General features: G+C 35.7%; 5 protein-coding genes across 5 annotated transcripts; 4 read left to right on the top strand and 1 right to left on the bottom strand.

Moving 5' to 3' along the window:
* The first annotated feature begins 873 nt into the window (after window positions 1-873).
* Window positions 874-2,967, top strand: LOC17883287 (bidirectional sugar transporter SWEET12). The gene is made up of 6 exons (XM_006288316.2): window positions 874-1,037; window positions 1,150-1,186; window positions 1,361-1,571; window positions 1,656-1,817; window positions 1,913-2,032; window positions 2,461-2,967. The coding sequence occupies exons 1-6, from the start codon at window positions 986-988 to the stop codon at window positions 2,740-2,742; spliced, it is 864 nt and encodes a 287-aa protein (XP_006288378.1). The 5' UTR covers window positions 874-985; the 3' UTR covers window positions 2,743-2,967.
* A 693-nt stretch (window positions 2,968-3,660) lies between these two features.
* Window positions 3,661-4,828, bottom strand: LOC17881806 (transcription factor SRM1). Its single transcript, XM_006289610.2, has 2 exons — window positions 4,425-4,828; window positions 3,661-4,273 (listed from the first exon to the last, which is right to left on the bottom strand). The coding sequence occupies exons 1-2, from the start codon at window positions 4,796-4,798 to the stop codon at window positions 3,661-3,663; spliced, it is 987 nt and encodes a 328-aa protein (XP_006289672.1). The 5' UTR covers window positions 4,799-4,828.
* A 2,136-nt stretch (window positions 4,829-6,964) lies between these two features.
* LOC17884450 (probable manganese-transporting ATPase PDR2) lies at window positions 6,965-14,538 on the top strand. Its single transcript, XM_006289835.2, has 22 exons — window positions 6,965-7,164; window positions 7,362-7,612; window positions 7,703-7,795; window positions 8,087-8,289; window positions 8,505-8,577; window positions 8,678-8,850; window positions 8,931-9,105; window positions 9,462-9,566; window positions 9,653-9,763; window positions 9,850-9,936; window positions 10,013-10,195; window positions 10,338-10,388; window positions 10,468-10,593; window positions 10,909-10,988; window positions 11,200-11,308; window positions 11,393-11,521; window positions 11,843-11,908; window positions 12,022-12,093; window positions 12,295-12,446; window positions 12,753-12,864; window positions 12,941-13,057; window positions 13,159-14,538. Exons 2-22 carry the CDS (start codon window positions 7,364-7,366, stop codon window positions 14,230-14,232), a joined length of 3,540 nt encoding a protein of 1,179 aa, XP_006289897.1. The 5' UTR covers window positions 6,965-7,164; window positions 7,362-7,363; the 3' UTR covers window positions 14,233-14,538.
* A 253-nt stretch (window positions 14,539-14,791) lies between these two features.
* LOC17884639 (protein DYAD) lies at window positions 14,792-17,714 on the top strand. The gene is made up of 8 exons (XM_023781408.1): window positions 14,792-15,131; window positions 15,259-15,600; window positions 15,695-16,072; window positions 16,164-16,221; window positions 16,310-16,393; window positions 16,498-16,826; window positions 16,909-17,026; window positions 17,285-17,714. The coding sequence occupies exons 1-8, from the start codon at window positions 15,085-15,087 to the stop codon at window positions 17,399-17,401; spliced, it is 1,473 nt and encodes a 490-aa protein (XP_023637176.1). The 5' UTR covers window positions 14,792-15,084; the 3' UTR covers window positions 17,402-17,714.
* Window positions 17,715-18,488: 774 nt separating this feature from the next.
* Window positions 18,489-21,588, top strand: LOC17881418 (dnaJ homolog subfamily C member 17). Its single transcript, XM_006288297.2, has 4 exons — window positions 18,489-18,735; window positions 19,292-19,996; window positions 20,082-20,264; window positions 20,361-21,588. Exons 2-4 carry the CDS (start codon window positions 19,322-19,324, stop codon window positions 20,379-20,381), a joined length of 879 nt encoding a protein of 292 aa, XP_006288359.1. The 5' UTR covers window positions 18,489-18,735; window positions 19,292-19,321; the 3' UTR covers window positions 20,382-21,588.
* The last annotated feature ends 555 nt before the right edge of the window (window positions 21,589-22,143 follow it).

Below are 22,143 nucleotides of genomic sequence, written 5' to 3'. Positions count from 1 at the left end.
GTTTCTTTTGTTACATAGTATATGCTTAAGTGTGGTTAAGAATTAAGAAGTGAAATTTATACTATATAAATCTTATCCGATTCTTATCCAAGTCTCAAATTTTGGTTAAGCCGTCTATTTCTCATTTGCTCGGTTTATTTTCCTCTTTGAAAATGTAAAGACAAAACATGAATCTCATTTAGTTCTATAATTTTTGTTTGATATGATGAAATGTATGTGAATTCGACTAAACTTGGAATAGAAGATCTATAAATTATAAAATTTGGAGGGTACAGACAAATATTAATTAATGATTAAGAAACGGCAAAAAAAGGTAAGACAAAAAAAAACAAATGTTTTCTTAAAATTGCGAAACGTAAAATTTTGATGAAAGATGGCTAAAAGTGAAAACGGCTAATTATAACTTACGTACAATGTCACGTGAACCAATTGTCTAATTTTCTTGGAAACGTAATTTAAACCTAATTTTTTATATATAAATCAGGATATGAAGTATATAAATCATACTACCATAGAAATTAAGAATGTGAAATGTATTCAAATAAATAGGTATATGTGAAATAGGTAGAATCTAGACATAGTCTTTAAAAGGAAGAGTTGGCCTAAACTGAAATCGACTTGCATTATTTATGAAAAAAAGTTATTTTGTTGTTGGATTGTTTCTGTGAATTATTTTGCTAATAGAAATTTTATTTTTATAGTACACCTACAAAGACACCAATACTTTTTAATAAATTATATTGTCACTTTTTGTGAAAATTATTATGACTCACACAAACATTTTTATCTTTATTTTCCTTTCTCACACACATCTCTATCCTTCTTTCTCAAGACCTCTCCCCTCTATATATACTTGAAGTCCTCAGAATGCTAAGGTCGTGCCATTAGCTTTTGATTCAAGAGAAAAACACTCACAAACCTCTTTAATATCTTTTCTTACTTCAAAGAAACCTTCTTCTTCTTCTTCTTCTTCTACTATACATTCATGGCTCTATTCGACACTCATAACACATGGGCCTTTGTTTTCGGCTTGCTCGGTATGAGTTCTCACGTTCATCTCTCTTCATATATATCTGATATCACCAATATCAAGATTTTGATATCAATATATATTAACACTACTTTCATTTTTTATCGTGTAATTTTCAGGAAACCTGATTTCTTTTGCTGTTTTCCTCTCTCCCGTGTAAGTACTTTACCTCACTCTGTTCTTGTTTCTTCATGATATGTCCAACACATACGCTTATGTTACTATATCTAACTAGCTAGTACTATAATGAGCATATGATACAAACCAAAATGACAAATTTAAACAAAGAGTGATATATTGATTCGATTATATATGGATCCATGCATGCAGGCCAACGTTCTACAGGATTTGTAAGAAGAAAACCACAGAAGGATTTCAATCTATTCCATACGTGGTGGCGCTCTTCAGCGCGATGCTTTGGCTCTACTACGCTACTCAGAAGAAAGATGTCTTCCTTCTGGTAACCATCAACAGCTTTGGTTGCTTCATTGAAACCATCTACATCTCCATCTTCCTTGCCTTCGCAACCAAGAACGCCCGAGTATGTTCATTATCCACTATACATGCATATATGATATGATATTTTTATTATATGATGTTTAATGATGATATTGTTTTGGTGCAGATGCTCACGGTGAAGCTCTTGTTGCTAATGAACGTTGGAGGATTCTGTGCGATTCTTCTTCTCTGCCAATTCTTAGCTAAAGGAGCCACACGTGCCAAGATCATTGGAGGAATCTGTGTTGGCTTCTCCGTTTGCGTTTTCGCTGCGCCGCTTAGCATTATCGTAAGTAGTATATATATATAGTAGTATACTCTCTCTAGCTAACTATAATGTTACATAAACTATAACTAAATAATATGAATAATTAAATTTCACAGAGAACGGTGATAAAGACGAAAAGCGTGGAGTACATGCCGTTTAGCTTATCATTGACTCTTACCATCAGTGCGGTCATATGGCTCCTTTACGGTCTTGCTCTTAAAGATATCTACGTTGCCGTAAGTTCAATCATCATAATCATTATAATCACAATCATCATTATTTAATTTGCATGAAGTGTGTTTTTGCTTTTGTTTCTATTTACCTGAAGTTAATCATAAAAAAAAAGAATAGATATGGATTCACAAAAAGCAAAACCTTTTTTGTTCGGTATTATTGTCGTTTTACATTTAAACATCTCCCACTAAACACTAAAAGATACTCCATCTTTTTACAAAAGAGTTCTATCTACATCTATATCTCACGTAATCGTTACACTAAAAATTTCTGAAAAGTAAAAACCTCAATAATGCAAATTCATAAAGCGTAAAGTTCATATATATATAAGTATTAAAGTATTAGCTAGGTAGGTGTATTGCTTTGAGCACTAATAATATTATCTTTTAAATTTTTTTTCCCAACTTTATATTTTATGTCGATTTCGCAGTTCCCTAACGTGATTGGGTTTGCTCTCGGTGCACTACAAATGATACTTTACGTGGTTTACAAATACTGCAAAACGTCGTCGGATTTGGTCGAGAAAGAACTCGAAAACGCAAAGTTGCCTGAAGTAAGCATCGATATGCTGAAGCTAGGAGGCGCAGCAGAACCAGCATGTGGGATCACAGTCGTTCGATCGGTGAACATGTGTAACTGTAACGATCGGAGGGTTGAGATTGAGAATGGTCATGGACTAGTTAGAAACAGTGCAACAGCTGCTGCTACTTGAACTTGAAGGTTTATGCTATTTTGTTGACTTATTTTGACTTTGTACTCTTCTTGATATATCCACCAATAACTGTCGTCCACGTGTACTTGTTTCGGTGTCGTAGTTTTTCTTAGTTTATATCAAAAGTGTGCGAAGTCGAGGATTAATTTACTTGGGGGATTAAACATTTTCCTGAGTTGATTTTCTCTTCTTCTTTTTTAATTATGGGATAATGTAATTAAATTATCTGTTTGATATAAATATTTCTTATTTTCCAAGTTGAAATTAAACAATTTCTCACGCTACTTTATTTTTTTTATTAGCTGATAAAAATCAAATGGTGTCTAATATACTTGTTTTATATATATTCTGAAAATTTTAATTATATTTCAAAGTCATGTGTGTAAAATTCGAAGTATCAACTAAATAAAATCATACGTTTTAATATATTTTTTAATATTTTTTTGATGAAATTAATAGCCATAAATTATAAAACTTCAATTTAAATTCACATTCAGTTCTTAGTCTTTTAATTTTGTATAATAATATTTCTTGATTAAACAAAAATTTTAAGATGAATAGACATTTATAATGTTTTAAAATAGATATTTAGATGGAAAAGAAAATTTTGTTGACAAAAAAAAAAGATGGAAAAGAAAATAGATTTTAACAAGTGATGATTTGTTTAGATAACATTTTTTCGGATTATGGGCGTAATGGTTCTACTTTTAAAACCCGATCAAGTGTGCTTTCGTAATTCTATTAAAAGTATATATAATGATGATGAATATAAGTAATTTGAATTTTAATTTAGGTTTAGTTGGATTTAAAATAGGTATATATATGAAAAATGTTACACCCTAACCATATGATAAAGAAAAACATCAAATAATCCATAAAAACCCGCTTACACCTTAAAACAAGCATAAAACATGAAGATTAAGACCTATCTTTGGGTTTGATGTCATATGGGATTGAACCCATGTTGATCGGTGCATTAGGACCCGAGTAGGAAGGTACGAAATGAACTCCAGAAGTCATGTGAGGTTGAGCCAAACGGTTCATGTTTGTTCCAAAAGGTGAGAGCATTGGTCCAACCATCGGTTGGCTTATGGTAGGCGTTCCATACACATGAAAATTGGCTGACGGCTGCAGAGTGGCTGCGTTCCATATGGTAGTAGGTACACCATATGCAGTAGGATGATTTAGCGCTGGTGGTTGTGAAATGGCTTGAGTGGCTTGTGTGTTCCATATGTTTCGTCTTCCATGTATAGGAAGCTCGAGTGATGGTTGCGAAGCAGGTTGAATGAGTTGATTGTTGGAAGTAGAAGCAAAGGTTTGCCATGTGATTGCTCTTTGTTTTGGTTTGTCTCCTGCAACTGTAACGTCATGAATGCTTGCCCTGTTTTTGTGTTTGTTCTTTGAGTTAAGACGTTGGTAGTACTTTTGAGCATGGCTTGCAACTTGAGTTGATGTTCTTGTCAAGACAAAATGACGAGAAATGCTACGCCAATCACCTTTCCCAAATTTCTCCAAACCAAGAAGAAATTGTCTATTCCCATCATTAACAAAACAAACAAAATAGTATCCTAAGTGATTAATGCCATAATTATGCTATCAAATTAATTAATTAAACACAAGAATTAGATTTTAAAACAAGTGAATAGACGACAAAAAAAAAACAAGTGAATAGTAGGAGGAACCTGTGTTCAGTTGATGTCCAAGGAATTCCTCTTTTTCTTGTTTGCTTTGGTTTTGATTTGTCATGTGTCTTACGATGATATTCGCCATATTCCAATGCGCTTTTGCCTTGACCACTAGCATTGTGATTTGGTTCTTCTGAAAAGCCAAAACAAGCAGGAAGAGGTACAAGTCCAGATTCAATCATCGTAACATCACGAACTAAAACATTGTAATGCTCTATAATTTGTTCTTTAGTTTTCCCTGGAACAACTAAAGCAATCTTTTCCCAACGATTCTCATTTTCATCGGCATAGATTGCAAGTGCTCTCTCGAAAGCAATATCTTCATCCCTGCTCCACGATGAACCAACACTAACATTCTCTCCCAAAATCATTTTCCAAGAAAAAATCTACTACGTTAGACTAAACACTCTCCCGAAAAAAAAAACACCAAATGCTTTAGAAAGATATACTATAGATCTGAAATAAAAAATCTTGTTTTTATAAATCCATAAACTAGCTTTGAAAGACTTGTGAAGACAAACGATAACTATATCAACATCTATATATATATATATATATATATATAGATATACCAAAATCTATTAAATATAAGATGGAAAATATCAAAACACATGTTATATAATATTTAAAGTTAATATACATTATTATTTTCACAAAATAAGTTTAGACATTATTGTTATTATTTTTCCTTTTTTTTCTTCCCTTATTTTATTTTTCCTAACCATATGTGGAGCTTAATACATTGTATTATGTGACAGATGGCATGTGTTATGTGACAGATGGCAAACAATACCACTTGTCACTTATTCTTTGCAAAATATTTTATAAGAATAAATCTTCTTTCTTGGGGCAGCATATAGAAAAAAAAATATTCAAACTTTCCATTTTTTTATAGTGCAATTAATATATATATTTTTATATACTATAAAAAATATATTTTATACTATATAATGCTCAAACAGTACTCAAATAATTGTGCAAGTCTATCATATCTAAATATTTATGGGGATTTTTTCAAACTTTAAATATATACATACACAATGCATATATTATTTAGTGAAATTAGATTTTGTCTCACAATAACTTCAAACATCTCAGATTTATACAATCATATAGTACTAATTGTGGTTATAAATCAAATCATTTAGTTATGTCATGGTTGAGTATTGTTTTATTTATAATTTAATTATATATTTATATATAATGGGATAGTATAATATTTTGACATATATTTAATACTGAAATTAATTAAAATAATCATAGCAATAAATATTTACAATGATTATCAAATAAGTTACTCTAAGATTTTTTTTCAGAGGATTAGGATCCAAATATATGCAAATTTTCATTGATACTTTACAACTCATATATATATATATATATATATGTATACCTAAAATAAAAAGTGTAAGAAAAAAATTAAATAGCCCCTGAAAATATCAGACTTCGAACTTTAGTGAACCATAGACATGATTAGAACCCAAGAAACATATGTTTTATTACAAAGTAACTACCCTACTTCTTAGTACCACTGTAAAAATAACTATCATTGCACAATTGTTAAATATCACTGATGCTTCCTACCTAAAGTTGTAGACACCCCAAGAGATGTTGAATGCATCATCAGATCCATGAGCATCACCCATTCATCTTTTGGCATTCTTTAGAGATCTCTTATAAAGTTGCATAAGTTGATAGTTAGATTGAACCTTACGAAATCTCGAAATACAATTTTACCATCTATTCTATCACTAAACTGCAAAAATTTTCATACAAAAATGACATATGCATCATATCAACTATATATCTTAATTAATATTTAAAACCAACTAATACTAGTAGTTTATATCTTAGTTAGTATTAAAAATATATATAATATATGTCAAAATCTAATTGATGAATGATACATGTAAATTAGCACCTGTTTTTTGGTACTTTTTAAATTTAGAAAATACAAGATTTATTGTTTTAAAATTTCATAGTATACAATTATACATAATTACTTCTTAATTTATTAAAATGTATTCTTATTTTCTAATTAATACACCTAACACGTGTCACGATTGAATTTGTAAGATTGACACATTAAAATTTATATAATAGGGTTACAAATAACAAATAAAACCACATTAGTCTTTTTTGAGCTTTGGATTACATATAATGACTATAATTTACAAACATGCTTTACTATGATAGTATATGATTATGGAAATCAAACCCGCTCAATTTTTTACTGTATATTATATCACTTTTATAATCAAATGTTTTTGTAATTAAAACATTCTAATGCATAACATTTTTTTGGGTCAAACTGTAATGCATAACATTGAACTAGTATATAGTTTACATAAACGTAAATAACAAATCTAGAAAGAAAAACATTTGTTTTTTTTTTCTCGTTTTATGTTAAAGTAAAATCTTCAAAAAATTAAAGTACTATAAATAAAATTTTCTAGAAATAATATTAAAAACGTAATAAAAATTAAAGATTACTGATGATACAGTATAAATTAACAAAGGGATTTAGAGAGAGAGAGAGAAGTCTACGAACGGAAACCGAAGCGGCTAAAAACTATCAAAAACCCGATTCTTCCATCGTCTTCATCAATCGTGAGGTGAGACTAACTAAAGGAGATTCCTTCTTTGGTTTCGCCGTGATTCGATCTTATCATCTGAGCATGTGAATTTGGAAAACCCTAGTTTTTGATCTCTCGTTTCAAGCTATTCCAATTTCAAGGTTCGTCTTCTCCTCCTCCCCTAGATCTGCTTCACAATCGTTAGGGTTGATGATTTCCTATGCAGTTTTCTCTTCTTATGCGCGATTTCGATTGTTGGAATGAGGAAATGTATGTGTAGCTGTTTTTTGATTTTGTAATTGTGGGCAGAAGAACTTCAGACGATTGACGGGAGAACTGGTTTTTTTTTTTGGTTTAGAGATGTCGAGCTTTCGCGTAGGAGGGAAAGTAGTGGACAAGGTTGATTTGTGTAGGAAGAAACACTGGGCGTGGCGTTTGGACGTTTGGCCTTTTGCGATTCTCTATGCATTGTGGTTGACTACGATCGTTCCTAGCATAGACTTCACTGATGCTTTCATTGCCTTTGGTGCTCTTGCTTCTTCTCACATCTTAGTCCTGCTTTTCACTGCGTGGTCTGTGGATTTCAAGTGTTTTGTCCACTTTAGCAAGGTAAAACTTGCAGTCTCCAATGGTTCTTTAACGGATGAATCCTGAGTTACAGTTACTAATTCGCGCTGTGTCTGTGTATTGATTTAATAGGTTAACAATATCAATCAAGCAGATGCATGTAAAGTTACCCCAGCCAAATTTTCTGGCTCTAAAGAAGTTGTGCCTCTTCATTTTCGTAGCCAAGTAAGTTCATTCTTTGTTTTATGTTTAATAGTTTAGTTGTCACTAAAATAGTCTTCATTAATAGTAGTTTTATGTTTTTCTGTGATTCTAGTTGGTTCTCATGATATGTAAAGTTCAGTGTGTTTTCCCCCTTGACTACCAATACTATCTCTCTGTCATTTCTCTCTGCGTATAATTTAATGAATTAAAGCCCTATACTATTTGAATCCTCTTTGGTGTAGAAATACTTGATTTTATCAGTAGTCTTACTTTTCATGTTATTATCATTTTTGACTCTTTTGCTGTTTGCAGATGACAGGTTCAGCATCCTCGGGAGACCTGGAAGAAATTTACTTTGACTTCAGGAAGCAGCGTTTTATTTACTCAAAAGAGCTAGGAGCCTTTTCCAAGCTTCCTTACCCCACAAAGGAAACATTTGGTCATTATTTGAAATGTACTGGTTATGGTACAGAAGCTAAAGTTGCCGCTGCCACTGAGAAGTGGGGAAGGAATGTGTAAGTCGCCTTGTTATTTTCCTTTATCTATCACTTAATCACTGTATCGTCGAGTATTGAGATTTATAGTCTACTGCAAATTTTTTCTAATAGTCTCTTAATTTGTACATTCTGTTTTTTTTAATGTGTTAAACCAACCTCAATTAAAACATTTCTCCATGTGAAATTCAAAGTTTCTTTTATCTGGTTTGATACTTTATTTTGGTGTCTTGCAGATTTGATTACCCGCAACCTACATTCCAGAAGCTAATGAAAGAAAACTGCATGGAACCATTTTTTGTATTTCAGGTGTTGTTTACTTGATAATGCTTGTATCTTAGAGCTCTATATATATATATATATATATATGTTGTGGCTTTACGTATTGTTCTTCTTCCTCATTTTGCAGGTTTTCTGTGTGGGTCTTTGGTGCTTGGATGAATTTTGGTACTACAGTGTGTTCACACTATTCATGCTTTTCATGTTCGAGTCAACAATGGCCAAAAGCCGCTTGAAGACATTAACCGACCTAAGACGTGTTAGGGTGGACAGTCAGACTGTGATGGTGTATCGATGTGGGAAGTATGTAATTGAATTACACTCGAGTTTACCTTAATGGTCGTTTTAGTATTACTGCTGTGTCTAAATAAGTTAAATTTTAGGTGGGTCAAGCTCTTAGGTACGGATCTACTTCCAGGAGATATTGTGTCCATTGGGAGACCTTCAACTCAGACTGGAGGAGAGGATAAGACAGTACCAGCGGACATGCTTTTACTGGTAGGAAGTGCTATTGTAAATGAAGCCATTTTGACAGGCGAATCAACTCCCCAGTGGAAGGTACTTTATATGACATCTCTTTTAAGTTCCTTTCTGAACTTTGGGATTTGGAAGTTCTGAATTATAACATTGGATATAATTTGGATTTTGTCATCTTACTTGCCATTCAAATTATCGCTTCAGCAGCTTCTCTCACAAATCACAATATGTGTAATAGGTTCTAGTATCTTTGATTAAAACTATGAATTATCATTATTAACTAGTGAGCAATACTTAGTTCGTGATAGTGATATTGATTAGACCCTTATATTATAAGGTTCATATGTGTAGTGACCTATGTTTTGCTGAGATTATATGATGGCTATTATTAGGTTAGTGACCTATGATTCACTGAGATTATATGATGGCTTTTATAGGTTCCAACTGTTGGCGTAGGATCTGATGAAAAATTATCGATTAAAAGGGATAAGAATCATGTTTTATTTGGTGGGACCAAAATCTTGCAACATTCACCTGACAAGGTATTTCCATCTCAGTAATATCGACCATTTCTTCTTCCATGCTCTCTCCAAATCTGTGTTTTATACTAACTTATGTTTGGGGTCAGTCCTTCTCTCTGAAAACCCCTGATGGTGGTTGTCTAGCTGTTGTTCTCCGAACTGGATTTGAGACGAGCCAAGGAAAACTAATGAGGACAATTCTATTTTCTACAGAAAGGGTTAGAGATATTTCCTTTATTTGTTGTTTCATTTCTTAATGCTTGAGAATTTTGATTGTTCTGATCTATTTGGTAAAAAAAATTAGGTTACTGCAAACAGCTGGGAGAGTGGTCTGTTCATATTATTTCTAGTGGTATTTGCTGTGATAGCTGCTGGTTATGTTCTTGTAAAGGTATGGTAATATTTGTTTTAGATTCCTATTCAAATAAATGTCTATCTATACTATTGTTGAGGAAACTTCTTTGCAGGGTCTCGAGGATCCTACAAGGAGCAAATATAAGCTTTTGCTAGGCTGTTCACTTATCATCACATCAGTAATTCCGCCGGAATTGCCTATGGAATTATCCATTGCTGTCAATACATCATTAATCGCTCTTGCACGACGTGGAATATTTTGCACAGAGCCTTTTAGGATCCCTTTTGCCGGGAAGGTATAATCTACTGTACCTCATTTGGCTATTTGTTGGTCTGTACTATAGATGTTGAGCCTACGGCACTCTTCAAGGAATTAGTATCTGTTCCTGATTGTACTGCTGTCTTACTAGTGTCACACTTTTCCCTTTTTGCTGACAGGTTGATCTATGTTGTTTTGACAAGACTGGTACACTCACGTCAGATGACATGGTAAGGTCAAGTGAAAGTTCTGGGTGTATGCTTGCTTGATTTTGCTTAAGATAAATTCATTATCGTTTCCTATACATAGGAATTCCGAGGAGTTGGGGGATTGTCTAATTGTGAAGAAGCAGAGACTGATATGAGCAAGGTTCCTGTACGTACATTGGAGATTTTGGCTTCTTGTCATGCTTTGGTCTTTGTAGACAACAAGCTGGTATGCGCAACGCAATGTCTTTTCCTTTTTGACCATAGGTTTTTCTGTTGTTCCTGTTTTTCGGCTGTTAGAAACTTCATTATTGTGACTCTTTTGATATACGCACACATATTTGGTGATATTTCTGATATGCGATTTTCATGTAGTGTACTTTACTTCAGAAAGCTTGAAATTAATCAGTGTATGAGTCCGCATGTGATAATGATACATTTACTAATAGTCATCTTTTTGAAACCGCGTATGTTTTACTTTTGCATCACGAAACATCATTAAAATAATCTGTCACGTCTTACTCTGTTTTTTTAATACGTACAGGTCGGTGATCCACTTGAGAAGGCTGCACTTAAAGGAATTGACTGGAGTTACAAAGCTGATGAAAAGGCCTTGCCTAGAAGGTAATTACTGATTTTTATGTAGCCTTGTGAATACTGTCCTTATAACTTAATGATTTTTCTCTGAATAGCTTATAATCTTTATTTCTACTGAACCTTGAAAATTTTGCCTCCACAAGGCTTAAAGTTGGTAATTTTTTAATTATTGGTTTAAAGAGCTTTCTGCGCACATACGAAGAAGATCTTTCTTATTTTTATGTGTAATCCGCTGCAGAGGAAATGGCAACTCGGTGCAGATTATGCAGAGATACCATTTTGCTTCGCATCTGAAGAGAATGTCAGTTATCGTTCGTATTCAGGAGGAGTATTTAGTGTTTGTGAAGGTTGGCTTAATTCATCATTTTTGTAGACTAAATTTTTAAAAGTATATTCAAATATTGGATGCTTATTTTTAACTAATTTTTCAGGGTGCGCCGGAGACCATCCAAGATCGGCTTGTGGATGTGCCAGCACAGTATATCGAAACATATAAGAGATTCACACGCCAAGGATCTCGGGTCCTAGCCCTTGCGTTTAAACGACTTCCTGATATGATGGTAGTTACCCATGCTCTCATTATCTCATGAACCTATTGGCTGAAAAAACTTGATGAATGCCATTTTACCTAGAACCCTGTCAGTAATACACCTTGCAGAATTTCACTGCTGAGACCTGTGTGTGAATTCTATTGTACAACCTAAATTTATGCTAGAAGTCTGAGGCTTCTTAAGTTAGCTATATGCACTTGTCATGTCACTTGAGTTCTGTTTTTAGTTAACTATATAGACAGCCAGCATCATGTTGTTCTGGATTATGCCAGCTTCTGCTCACATGCTCTTAAGTTGTACTTTACACATATCCTATATCATGATGACCAGGTCAGTGAAGCTAGGGACATGGACAGAGATGTTGTTGAGAGTGACCTTACTTTTGCTGGGTTTGCGGTAATGGCGTTAATGCTTTATGCTCGCTCTTATGCAGCCTTATTTTCTTCATATATTGTAATCAATGGTCTGGTTCCAACATTGGTTCATAATGGCTTAACCATGCATCACAGGTCTTCAACTGCCCCATTAGATCAGATTCAGCCACCGTTCTCTTGGAGTTGAAGAATTCATCCCATGATTTGGTAATTATTCTGTTTAACTTATAATGCACACATATAGATTACTGGACCTCCTATCACTACCAGTTGTTCATTCAGAGTATATATTTATAGGTTTGGGTTCTTTGATTTCCGTTTTCTGTATTCATCTTTGTTTAGCAGGATGCTCATTCAAATCTTATTAATTAATATATGGGGTGTCTTATCCTTCTTTCATGATTCCAGGTGATGATAACAGGTGACCAAGCTTTGACAGCTTGTCATGTTGCAGGCCAAGTGCATATTGTATCAAACCCAGTTCTAATTCTTGGTCGATCAGGAACTGGTAATGAATACAAATGGGTGTCACCTGATGAGAAGGAGATCATACCCTACAGGTGCAGCCTTATTTTAACACAATTACTGTAGAATTCTGTAGAATTAAAGCAAATTCCTATTCTTAGATAGTCACGTGATACCAGCAGTATACGTTGTCACAATAGTCTCTCTTTCCCCTTGCTGCCATTTGTAGTTTTTAACTGTCATTGAAGTATGTGTGCCTCTTAGTGTGGTGTTTTGCCTTTGACTGGCAATATTTTGCTCTGCTGTAATGATTGCTCAAGTAGAAAAGATCTGAACTTAGATGGTTTCTTTCATTATCCTGCTTCTGACTAAAAGAGTATGACTTGTTTTTACTGTTTCAGTGAAAAAGAGATCGAAACCCTTGCAGAGACCCATGATTTATGCATTGGAGGTGACAGCATTGAAATGCTACAGGCTACATCTGCTGTTTTGCAAGTCATTCCTTTTGTTAAGGTTTTTATACACCTTTTAGTATTTCTTAATATCTTTAAATAATGAAGTCTGAAGCTTTGACTATCTTTCTGTTCAGGTTTTTGCGAGAGTTGCTCCTCAACAGAAGGAGCTGATCTTGACAACTTTCAAAGCGGTAGGCAGAGGGACTCTAATGTGTGGGGACGGGACCAATGATGTCGGAGCATTGAAGCAGGTTGGGCATATAAGACTTTCACTGGGCAGATGCCATGCAAATTATGCCTTTGCTTTAATTTATTTTTAATTTTAATTTTTCTTTTTTTTTCACTTTTGAAGGCACATGTTGGAGTTGCCTTACTGAATACTATACCTCCCTCGTCTCCATCGGATTCGTCTAAAGATGACAAGTCAAAGTCAAAAAAGTCCAAACTGCCATTAGAACCAGCAAGCAAAACCGCACTTCAGAATGGGGAAGGATCATCAAAAGGAAAGATCCCGCCCCAAAATCGCCACTTAACTGCTGCGGAATTGCAAAGACAAAAGTTGAAGAAGATGATGGATGAACTAAACAGTGATGATGGTGATGGCCGGTCAGCTCCCCTTGTCAAACTTGGGGATGCATCTATGGCATCCCCCTTCACAGCTAAACATGCGTCAGTTGCCCCAGTGACAGACATAATCAGACAAGGTCGTAGTACACTTGTAACCACTCTTCAGATGTTCAAAATTCTCGGTCTGAACTGTCTGGCCACAGCTTATGTGCTAAGTGTTATGTACTTAGACGGAGTAAAGCTTGGTGATGTCCAGGCTACAATCAGCGGAGTATTAACAGCTGCGTTTTTCCTCTTCATATCTCATGCCCGGCCGCTTCAAACCCTCTCTGCAGAGCGACCCCACCCGAGTGTCTTCTCGTTGTACCTCTTCCTCTCTCTGTTAGGACAGTTTGCTGTTCACTTGACTTTCTTGATCTACTCTGTGAAGGAAGCTGAGAAACACATGCCCGAGGAATGCATAGAACCAGATGCAAGTTTCCATCCTAATCTGGTGAACACAGTGTCGTACATGGTGAGCATGATGCTTCAGGTTGCAACATTTGCTGTGAACTACATGGGACATCCCTTCAACCAGAGTATCAGGGAAAACAAACCATTCTTCTACGCACTCGTTGCTGGAGCAGGGTTCTTCACCGTCATCGCCTCTGATCTGTTTAGGGATCTGAACGATTCGCTCAAGCTGGTTCCGTTACCTCAAGGTCTGAGGGACAAGCTTCTCCTGTGGGCATCACTAATGTTCATCATCTGCTACTCGTGGGAGCGTTTGCTCAGGTGGGCTTTCCCTGGTAAGATATCTTCTTGGAAACACAAGCAAAGAGCTGTGACTGCGAATCTGGAGAAGAAGAAGAAAGTTTGAAGAGAACCAAACAGGTTAGGTTCAGGTATCAATATATGCACACATTTTTTAACTGAGAGAAAGATGTTCGTTTCTGGGATCTAGTTTTGCAGAAAGCTTCGTAAAAACATCATGAGCATTTTTCCAATAGGTCTCCTCTGGTTAGACATTTTGTTTCACTTAAAATGTTCTTCCCTCATTTTGTTAGTCTCTAAAGGAACCACACATTCTCATATCCTTAAACCTATAAAACTAAGGTTTACATTACTCTCTATAATTGTTTTTTACTTGTTTTTTACTTGTTTTAAAAAACTATTTTGTTTTTTACTTGTTTTCAATTTTTCATACTACACTTTAATGTATCGCGTATCCGCGCAAAGAGCAGAAGACGACAAACAAAATAAATTCCATCTTTATTATTAAATAATCACCTGTGAGAAAGTCCACAGTAGATTTTAAAACCTGAACACGCGTCGGTATAATATTGGTTATTATACTATTTATTTCCAAGTAGATAAATAAAGAACAAAAAAATTACCTCTAACGGCAAAATTGAAAAGGGGGAAGAAGAGAAGGTTTCTAGGGATTTTTGGCGGTTTTAGGGCTCTCTCTCTCTCTCTCTCTCGACTCGCTCACTCTCTCTACTTGCGCTGCTTTTATTTCTTTCATATCGCTCTGCTCATCTCTTGTCTTGTCTTCTTCTTATTCTTCATCATCTTCTTCTTCTTCTACGGTGCTCGCTCTGATCCCTAAATTTCTAGGTTTAACCTTTTACTGTTTTCAATTTCAATCGCGATCCGTGTTTTCTTGTTCTTCCCCATGGCGTCGATTTTAATGCTGTGAGAAGAGAATTGCGCCGCCTCAGTGTTGATAATGTCGCCTCCTCTCAGAGAAAAAACCCTAGCCGCGATCTATAACATGTTGGGTTTTGCTTATCTTCTCCCTAATTTCTTCAATCATTTCTAGCTCGTCGTTGATTTTAAGGCTTAACTGGTGACGGCTCTTTTTTTTTTTTTTTCCGTTGTCGCGGTGAAATGTTTTTTACAGACATCGCCGGAAACGTTCGGGCAAGAAGATTTGTCGGAAGGAGCTGAATGATTCCGATATGGCTGGTCCATTGACGGTGATTACCAAGCGCGAACCCGGAGATACTCAGGTTAAAGAAGAAGTAGAAGAAGAAGACGAAGGTAACGCATCTGAAAACAACGCCCTGGTTGAAGTCAAGCTAGAGAAGGAAGAAGAAGCTGGTCCTCTTGTTACCTGTGGACTCCTCAAACGGAAACGACTCACTCGTGGAGGAAGATCTAGAAGATTTTCAGATAGCTGCGTAGAGGATAAGCAGCTTATTATACCTCAGAAAAGGTTAACCACTCGATGGAACAATGAAAGGTAAGCAAAACCCCTTTAATTTCATCATGCTTTACCCTTTTCTTTCATCTTTTTATATGAAGAAAGCATTGTTCTTTATTTATTTTATACGCAGGATTAAGTTTGCGGAGCAAACATTAGCGGATGTAATGAAAGAGAAAGGTGCTTCCTTTGAGTCTCCTGTTTCACGACAGCTTTTAAGAGTTACTGCTCGAAGTAAGATAGGTGATACTGGGCTCTTGGACCATTCTTTGAAGCATATTGATGGCAAAGTTACACCTGGTGGTGCTGATCGGTTTAGGAGGTGTTACAATACTGATGGAACTATGCAGTATTGGCTTGAAAGTGCTGACCTTGTCAAAATTAAACTTGAATCCGGAATTCCTGACCCTACTTGGGTTCCCCCTTCTTGGTGGAAGGCTCAGACTGCATTACATGATCCATCTGCGGTTTCGTCAAAGCTCCTTTTGGGAGAGATTGAGCAAATGAAGAGGTAATATGCTTGCAATACTCTGAGCTTCGATTTTTGCTTTCCTTGAGAGTTCAGATTGTGCTTCAGTTCTCATTTCTTTTGTGGTAAGCAGTGATATCAAAGAGCTTGCATCAAAGCAAAAGTTACCAGATCAAGCTGAAGCAAATGAGGTGACTTTGAGATCATTTTTTTATAAAGAGGAATGTGTTAAGATAAGCATATCAGTGATTCAAATATTTTTGTTTGCATTCTCCCCAGAAACTATACAAAGATCTTATGAGTTGGAGGGAAAATACTGATAAGCAAATTCTGGAGATCTCTAATTCGTTGACTTCAACTCAGGTTGAGACAATTAACTAATTTGAAACTATATGTTTAAAGCTTCTTCAATAGGGATGATCGTAAACTGATAAAGCTTTTGTCTACCATGTCTCACTTTTTCACAGGGCATGTTTAAGGAATTGATATCGTGGAAAGATAAAGTAGAACAGAAGTTGGTTGGAATTTCAAACTCTCTGAGCAATCTGCAGCCAAATGGGAGCACATCATTCAGTCCAGGTCCCGAAAATTGGGAACATATATTGAAGAATGCCAACTTGGATGATTTTACAGCGAATGGTTTTGAACCATGGGATGACCTTATTGATGGTTTACCAGAAGCTGTCAGGCCGGATACCTATGCGCTTCTGCCAAATCCTTGCAAAAGCTCCCTCCAAGACCATACCTTGTTTGAGGAACAGTCATTGGTCAACATCGATATACAAAGGACAGAGAGGTTAGAGCAGTTATTTGTTTGTTTTGGTCCAAGAGTAGAGTTTATGGTTTACTATGGTCTAATATTTTGTTTCTCTGTTTAGCTGCATGACTAGAGGTGAGTCCAGAAGCTCCAGTCAGGACAAAGCTGAATTGACTCCGGGTTCTTCAATAACTCTAGGTCCAAAATCAGACATTGACGACCCAGCTATCCAGTCTCAGGTGAGTTAGTAAAACATATAGGAAGCATTGGTCTGGTGTCTGATCAATTCTGGAAAACCCTCTACCCTCTAGAATTTTGCTGTTGTCTGAGTAGATGCCATTTTAACACCGCCCATCTTCTCATAGTCTTTGCTTTTATTCACTACCACAAATTGCATCTTCTGATATGCATGCAGTTAATTAGACAGTTTTTACAAAACTTCACATTACCTGTACTTGATTTGAAGTAATCAATATTTGAGAATTATCTTTGCACAGGAAATCTTGAAGGAGTTGGTGACTTGGAAAGCCAAAGCAGAGCAGCAGCTTACGGAATTATCAAATGCTGTCCTTGCTCTTAAGGGACAGAATCAACCCAACTGGCGTTACCCGTGAAGACTAGGCCAAAATTGATCAGTGGTTATGCCCTAACTAGTCGATTTCCACCTGCATAGAATCCCTTAGAGAACATGTACAGGGTTTCTGATAAAACTAAACCAAAAAAAAGCAAAGAGAGACTAGAGATCAGTAGCATCTGAGAAGCTTAGGAACAGGTAGGACTTAAGTAAGTCATATAGAACAAGTTTTTAAGTGATATTGAAGGTAGAGGTACTTAAATGGTAATTGTTTTGCTGTATATTCTCTCTCTGATGACTCTTATTCAACAATGAAGCTTTTGAGTAATCTCTTTTCTCTCCTTGTTTTGAAATCTCTTGATCTTGCGATATGAATTGTTATTGGGGATATCAATAGTAACTATATATCAAATGTGATGTTTTGAGACTTGTAAATTTAGTGAATATGGATTAAAAAAACCAAAGGAGAGAAGAAAGCTATATTTGCAGAGACATAGACAAGATATAAGTGAGGTGAATCTAGAAGCTCCAATCAGGTCATAGCTGTCGCCGACATGACTCAAGGTCCTTCAAAGATCAAATATATTGACCCAAGTATTATTCATTCTCAACCAGGTGAGGTAGTCAAAAACATATTGAAATCATTGGTCTGGTGTTTCACTTGAATTGAATGATCAATTTTAGAAACTCTTCTAGCCTCTCTCTAGACCCTTGTTGTTTGTTTCTGAGTTGATGTCATTTCACCACCTCCCATCATCTATCTCACAGTCTTTGCTTCACTATATAGTATCAAGATATACCAAACATTGCATCTTCTGATACAAGTATCCTTGAAGAAATGGTAACTTGGAAAGCCGAAGCAGGGCAGCAGCTAAAGGAACTATCAAACACTGTTTTGCTCTTTGTGACAGTGCTTAGGCTCTAAACGAATCGATTCACCAACCTACTACATAGAATATTTTGGAGACTTGTACAGGTAGTTTGATAGACAGAACCGGCCGGTTCCTGGTACAAATTTCGATACAAGTTTCGATACAAATTTCGGTACAGGTACAAATTTCAGACAGAACCGGCCGGTTCGTGGTTTTAGTTCGATACAAATTTTAAAAATCTGAGAATTGGCCAAACCCCTAAAACGAAATCGAATCGATTCTTCTTGTTCTCTCTTAGATACCAATTCCCTCGCAGGTGGTGACTTGATTTCTCAACCGCTAATTTCTCTCTCTCTCTCTCTCCGATTGTTCTTGCTCGTTAATTTCGAAGAGGAGGAAGCGTCCTCCAAGTTCTAGGGTTTCGCTTTGGTTTGTAGGGATTCCACTTCAATTGTCATCGGAGATTTTGTGTTGTATTTGGGTGTCTTCCCAGTTTCGAAAGGTACGTTATCCGACATAGTCAAATTTGATGTTTTTGATTGCCGGAAGTAAAAGAAGAACAAAGCTTTGTATTATAATTAAACATCAATTGAGGTTTTAGGTTAAATTTCCGACTTCATAGCCTTTAATTACTTGAACTTCTTGTTCCATGATGATCTTTGATGGGTTCAATTTTTTGAACAAATTGCTCTGAAATTTGAATTAGCTCCACCAAATGGTGAAAGTGTCTTTAAGATATCCTAGGTTTTATGTTAACTATGTCTAAAGGTTTTCCCTTTGTGAAAAAAGAGTGATTGCAAGATGCAAATCATCATCTGCTTTTTCCTGCTTTCATTGGCTGTTGTTTTCATGTTAGATTTTTCAAGCTTAAGTTTGATGTATAGGGTAAGAGCATGAAACACCTTGAGTTGTGTTTCACGGTTATTCTTGTAATGTTTTTTTGAAGCCTGTTACGATATTTTGCAGAGTTTGTGTGTCACCTTTCATTTTTCTGTTATTGTGCTTTCAAATTTGTAAAAGCTTTTTTAGAATACTAACTTCTTTGTGGTTATCTGCAGTTGGGTGGTGCGGCTTGGAAGAAGAAATAGATGGAGGGGTTTGTTGATCACTACATAGTTCTAGGCTTACCCTCTGGAGAGGAAGCTCTGAAGTTTACCGAGAAGGAGATTGCAAAAGCGTACAAATTGAAAGCTCTGGACTTGCATCCGGATAAACGTCCAGATGATCCTGATGCTCATGATAAATTTCAGAGGCTCAAGACCTCTTATGAGGTTCTCAAAGATGATAAAGCCCGGAAGCTGTTTGATGATCTTCTTAGGATCCAGCGCGAGAAGCAACAGAAGAAATCACAAGTAGATTCCAAGAGGCGTAAGATGATGTCAGATCTGGAGGAAAGGGAGCGTTCTGCTTTTTTTCCTGATTCTGTGGCTAAGCCTTATGATGAAGAAGAGAGAATCGCTAGGAAGCTTAAGGAAGAGATAGAGAGGATACGTGCAAGACATGCAAAGAAGAAAAGTGGTTTTGAAACCTCAGAGAGTAGTGTAGATGAAAAGAGAAAAGAAGAAAGAAGCGGTGCTGGAGCTAGTGTTCAACTCGATAAAGAAAGAATGTTGAAGGTTTCATGGGAAACAAGTGGTCTAGGGTATACAGCAGAAAGACTAAGAGAAGTGTTTTCGGAGTTTGGTCAGGTTGAAGATGTTGTTATTAGGAGTACCAAGAAGAAATGCTCTGCTCTTATTGTAATGGCTACAAAGGATGGAGCTGTAAGTGTTACTAGTATATTACTAGTTTCGGTTCTTTTTTATCCTTATATATCAAGGATCTAATCATGGATTTTTTCCCTTACAGGTTGCAGCGACGAGGACATTGTGTGGCGATCTCTCTAATCCATTGCTGGTTGTACCTCTTCAGAAAGCAGCCCAAACCGATTTTCCGACCGCTAAGAGGTCTGCAGAAGCAGAACCGCAAAGCAACATAGTAGGTGCTGGTTATCAAGCTTATGAAGACGCAGTCATGCAAAGACTCCGAAAGGTATTTTTCTACTCCCAGCATATTCCTGTTGACCTGATTCACTGAAACATTCATTTTAACTCTCTCTCATATCTTACTTTCTTTCATCTCGAACAGGCGGCTATGAACCAAAAATGATGAGGGGTTAAGCTAGCATGCTCAAGAATGAAGCTGCTTCGAGACCAAAGTGGTCGTCCTTATACATTATTGTGTACATTCAGTTTCATATCAATTAATTCTACAAATGCACTATAAAATGCTTTGTATTATCTTCTTGAGAGCTTCAATTTGTAACGCAAGTCGTTTTCGAACTGATACAATTTTGGATTTGTATAATATTCTTCTTTTACTCCGCATCAGAAAGCTCTCTTTCTCTCTCAAAGCAGGTCAATCAAAGTTCTTGCTGTTTTTGTTTCCGATCGGTGTTTGGAGGCTCTCATATCTCCAACATCGATTCGGCTTTAGTCTCCAGATCTTCGGACTATCGATTCTTTCGTTTGAAGAATTGATTTCGAATGATTCTGGTTTTTGTTTGTCCGGAATTTTCCGGCGTGTTTTGCCGTCTCGATCTTCGAGCTTATGTTACCGGTGTGTGCCGGACTTGCCGTCGCCTACTTATTGGCGCTAATAATTAAAACTTGGATGTGTTTGTGGTTTTGCTGGATTATGGTTTAACATGTTTCTTCTTCCATCCTTCATAATGCTTTCCTTGGCTCTGTTTCGGTTCGATCCACCGCCGTTCACAAGTTGTGTGTTTGGCTTTGGTGTTGCCGTTTGGGCGGCTCCCTCTCGTAGTCTCTTCCAATAGAACTTTTAACCAGATTGATCGATATCTGGATAGTTATTTGTTTCCTCACAACCGATGTCGTTTCGTTCGACAAAACCGGCCATGGCTTTTTAAAACGGTTTCAGTTCGCCTCAGTCGAGGTTCCGTTATGCCAATTCAGGAAGCAAAAGTGTTCATTGCCGAAGTCTCTTTATTATCAAGTGAAGACAAGAAGACTTGAGAATCAGATATGAAATTGATAGTTTCTTGGCGATTATATTTTTCAAATCTTTGGAAAGCAACTGTAAGTGAAGGTTGTAAGAAATCTAGATATTCCATAATCGTAGGCTTAAGTTTGTTTCCTTATCCCGAATCATGTTATCGGGCTGATGTATCCATGGTTCTTGGGGCTAAGTTTGTATGTTGTATGATATCAATAAAATTTCTTATGAGAAAAAAAAAAAAAGACCAAATGTTTCTGTGTGCAGCTTTAATTCGTAACGCAGGTCGTTTGTTGTTGCGAACTCAATCACTGTTGTTAGATGGAGAAGATAGAAACTGGATATAGAAATGTGGACATTGACAATAACCCGAGGAGAGGCAAAAGACACAAATCAAAGATTGCGTGTGAAAGAGAATTGAATTTGTCTTTTTGCATATCTTCGTTTCCAAATGATTGCAAAAAATCTTGATATTTTCAGTAAATACAGTGTGACGAATATATATATTTAGGTTTGGGAAGTTTGTTTTTCCTTCGTATTGAAGAGAAGTAGACGTTTTTGCCTTTATTTAGTGCCTTAAGTACGTACATATCCTCTTCAAATTATTAGACATACTTCTTTTTATGAACTTTAAGATATTCTTTATCTATTTATCACAATTTTAAACTATTCAACCACTTTTTTGTTATTAATTTAATCAGTCTATACTTTTAGACATCTTTAAAGTTAGTAGATTTTTTCTTAATTGCATTGTGACATATGAAACAATTATATTTATTTGACTTTACAAAAATGAATAAATATAAAAGTTGCAGTGGTGTTAATATTGTATTTTAACTTTATCTATTTATCTTTCAGTATAAGTTAACATAATTAATGTGTTTGACCAAAATTATACAATTTCTATAGTATA

The sequence above is a fragment of the Capsella rubella genome, unplaced genomic scaffold, assembly GCF_000375325.1.
Source record: "Capsella rubella cultivar Monte Gargano unplaced genomic scaffold, Caprub1_0 scaffold_6, whole genome shotgun sequence".
In the NCBI taxonomy this organism is placed as follows: domain Eukaryota; kingdom Viridiplantae; phylum Streptophyta; class Magnoliopsida; order Brassicales; family Brassicaceae; genus Capsella; species Capsella rubella.
Note: the sequence above shows the minus strand (reverse complement) of the source record. Positions and strands in the feature narration are given on the sequence as shown.

Excerpts from the sequence above, each read along its gene's own strand:
- LOC17883287 (XM_006288316.2), top strand. The coding sequence starts at position 986 with ATGGCTCTATTCGACACTCATAACACATGGGCCTTTGTTTTCGGCTTG. Across the intron at positions 1,038-1,149 it reads CTTTGTTTTCGGCTTGCTCG|GAAACCTGATTTCTTTTGCT; the intron begins GTATGAGTTCTC and ends TGTAATTTTCAG. Across the intron at positions 1,818-1,912 it reads CTGCGCCGCTTAGCATTATC|AGAACGGTGATAAAGACGAA; the intron begins GTAAGTAGTATA and ends TAAATTTCACAG.
- LOC17881418 (XM_006288297.2), top strand. The coding sequence starts at position 19,322 with ATGGAGGGGTTTGTTGATCACTACATAGTTCTAGGCTTACCCTCTGGA. Across the intron at positions 19,997-20,081 it reads TGGCTACAAAGGATGGAGCT|GTTGCAGCGACGAGGACATT; the intron begins GTAAGTGTTACT and ends TTTCCCTTACAG. Across the intron at positions 20,265-20,360 it reads TCATGCAAAGACTCCGAAAG|GCGGCTATGAACCAAAAATG; the intron begins GTATTTTTCTAC and ends CATCTCGAACAG.
- LOC17881806 (XM_006289610.2), bottom strand. The coding sequence starts at position 4,798 with ATGATTTTGGGAGAGAATGTTAGTGTTGGTTCATCGTGGAGCAGGGAT. Across the intron at positions 4,274-4,424 it reads TGGACATCAACTGAACACAG|ACAATTTCTTCTTGGTTTGG; the intron begins GTTCCTCCTACT and ends TGATGGGAATAG.
- LOC17884450 (XM_006289835.2), top strand. The coding sequence starts at position 7,364 with ATGTCGAGCTTTCGCGTAGGAGGGAAAGTAGTGGACAAGGTTGATTTG. Across the intron at positions 9,937-10,012 it reads CTGGTTATGTTCTTGTAAAG|GGTCTCGAGGATCCTACAAG; the intron begins GTATGGTAATAT and ends ACTTCTTTGCAG. Across the intron at positions 10,594-10,908 it reads TCTTTGTAGACAACAAGCTG|GTCGGTGATCCACTTGAGAA; the intron begins GTATGCGCAACG and ends TAATACGTACAG.
- LOC17884639 (XM_023781408.1), top strand. The coding sequence starts at position 15,085 with ATGTCGCCTCCTCTCAGAGAAAAAACCCTAGCCGCGATCTATAACAT. Across the intron at positions 15,601-15,694 it reads ACTCGATGGAACAATGAAAG|GATTAAGTTTGCGGAGCAAA; the intron begins GTAAGCAAAACC and ends TTTTATACGCAG. Across the intron at positions 16,222-16,309 it reads ATCAAGCTGAAGCAAATGAG|AAACTATACAAAGATCTTAT; the intron begins GTGACTTTGAGA and ends CATTCTCCCCAG.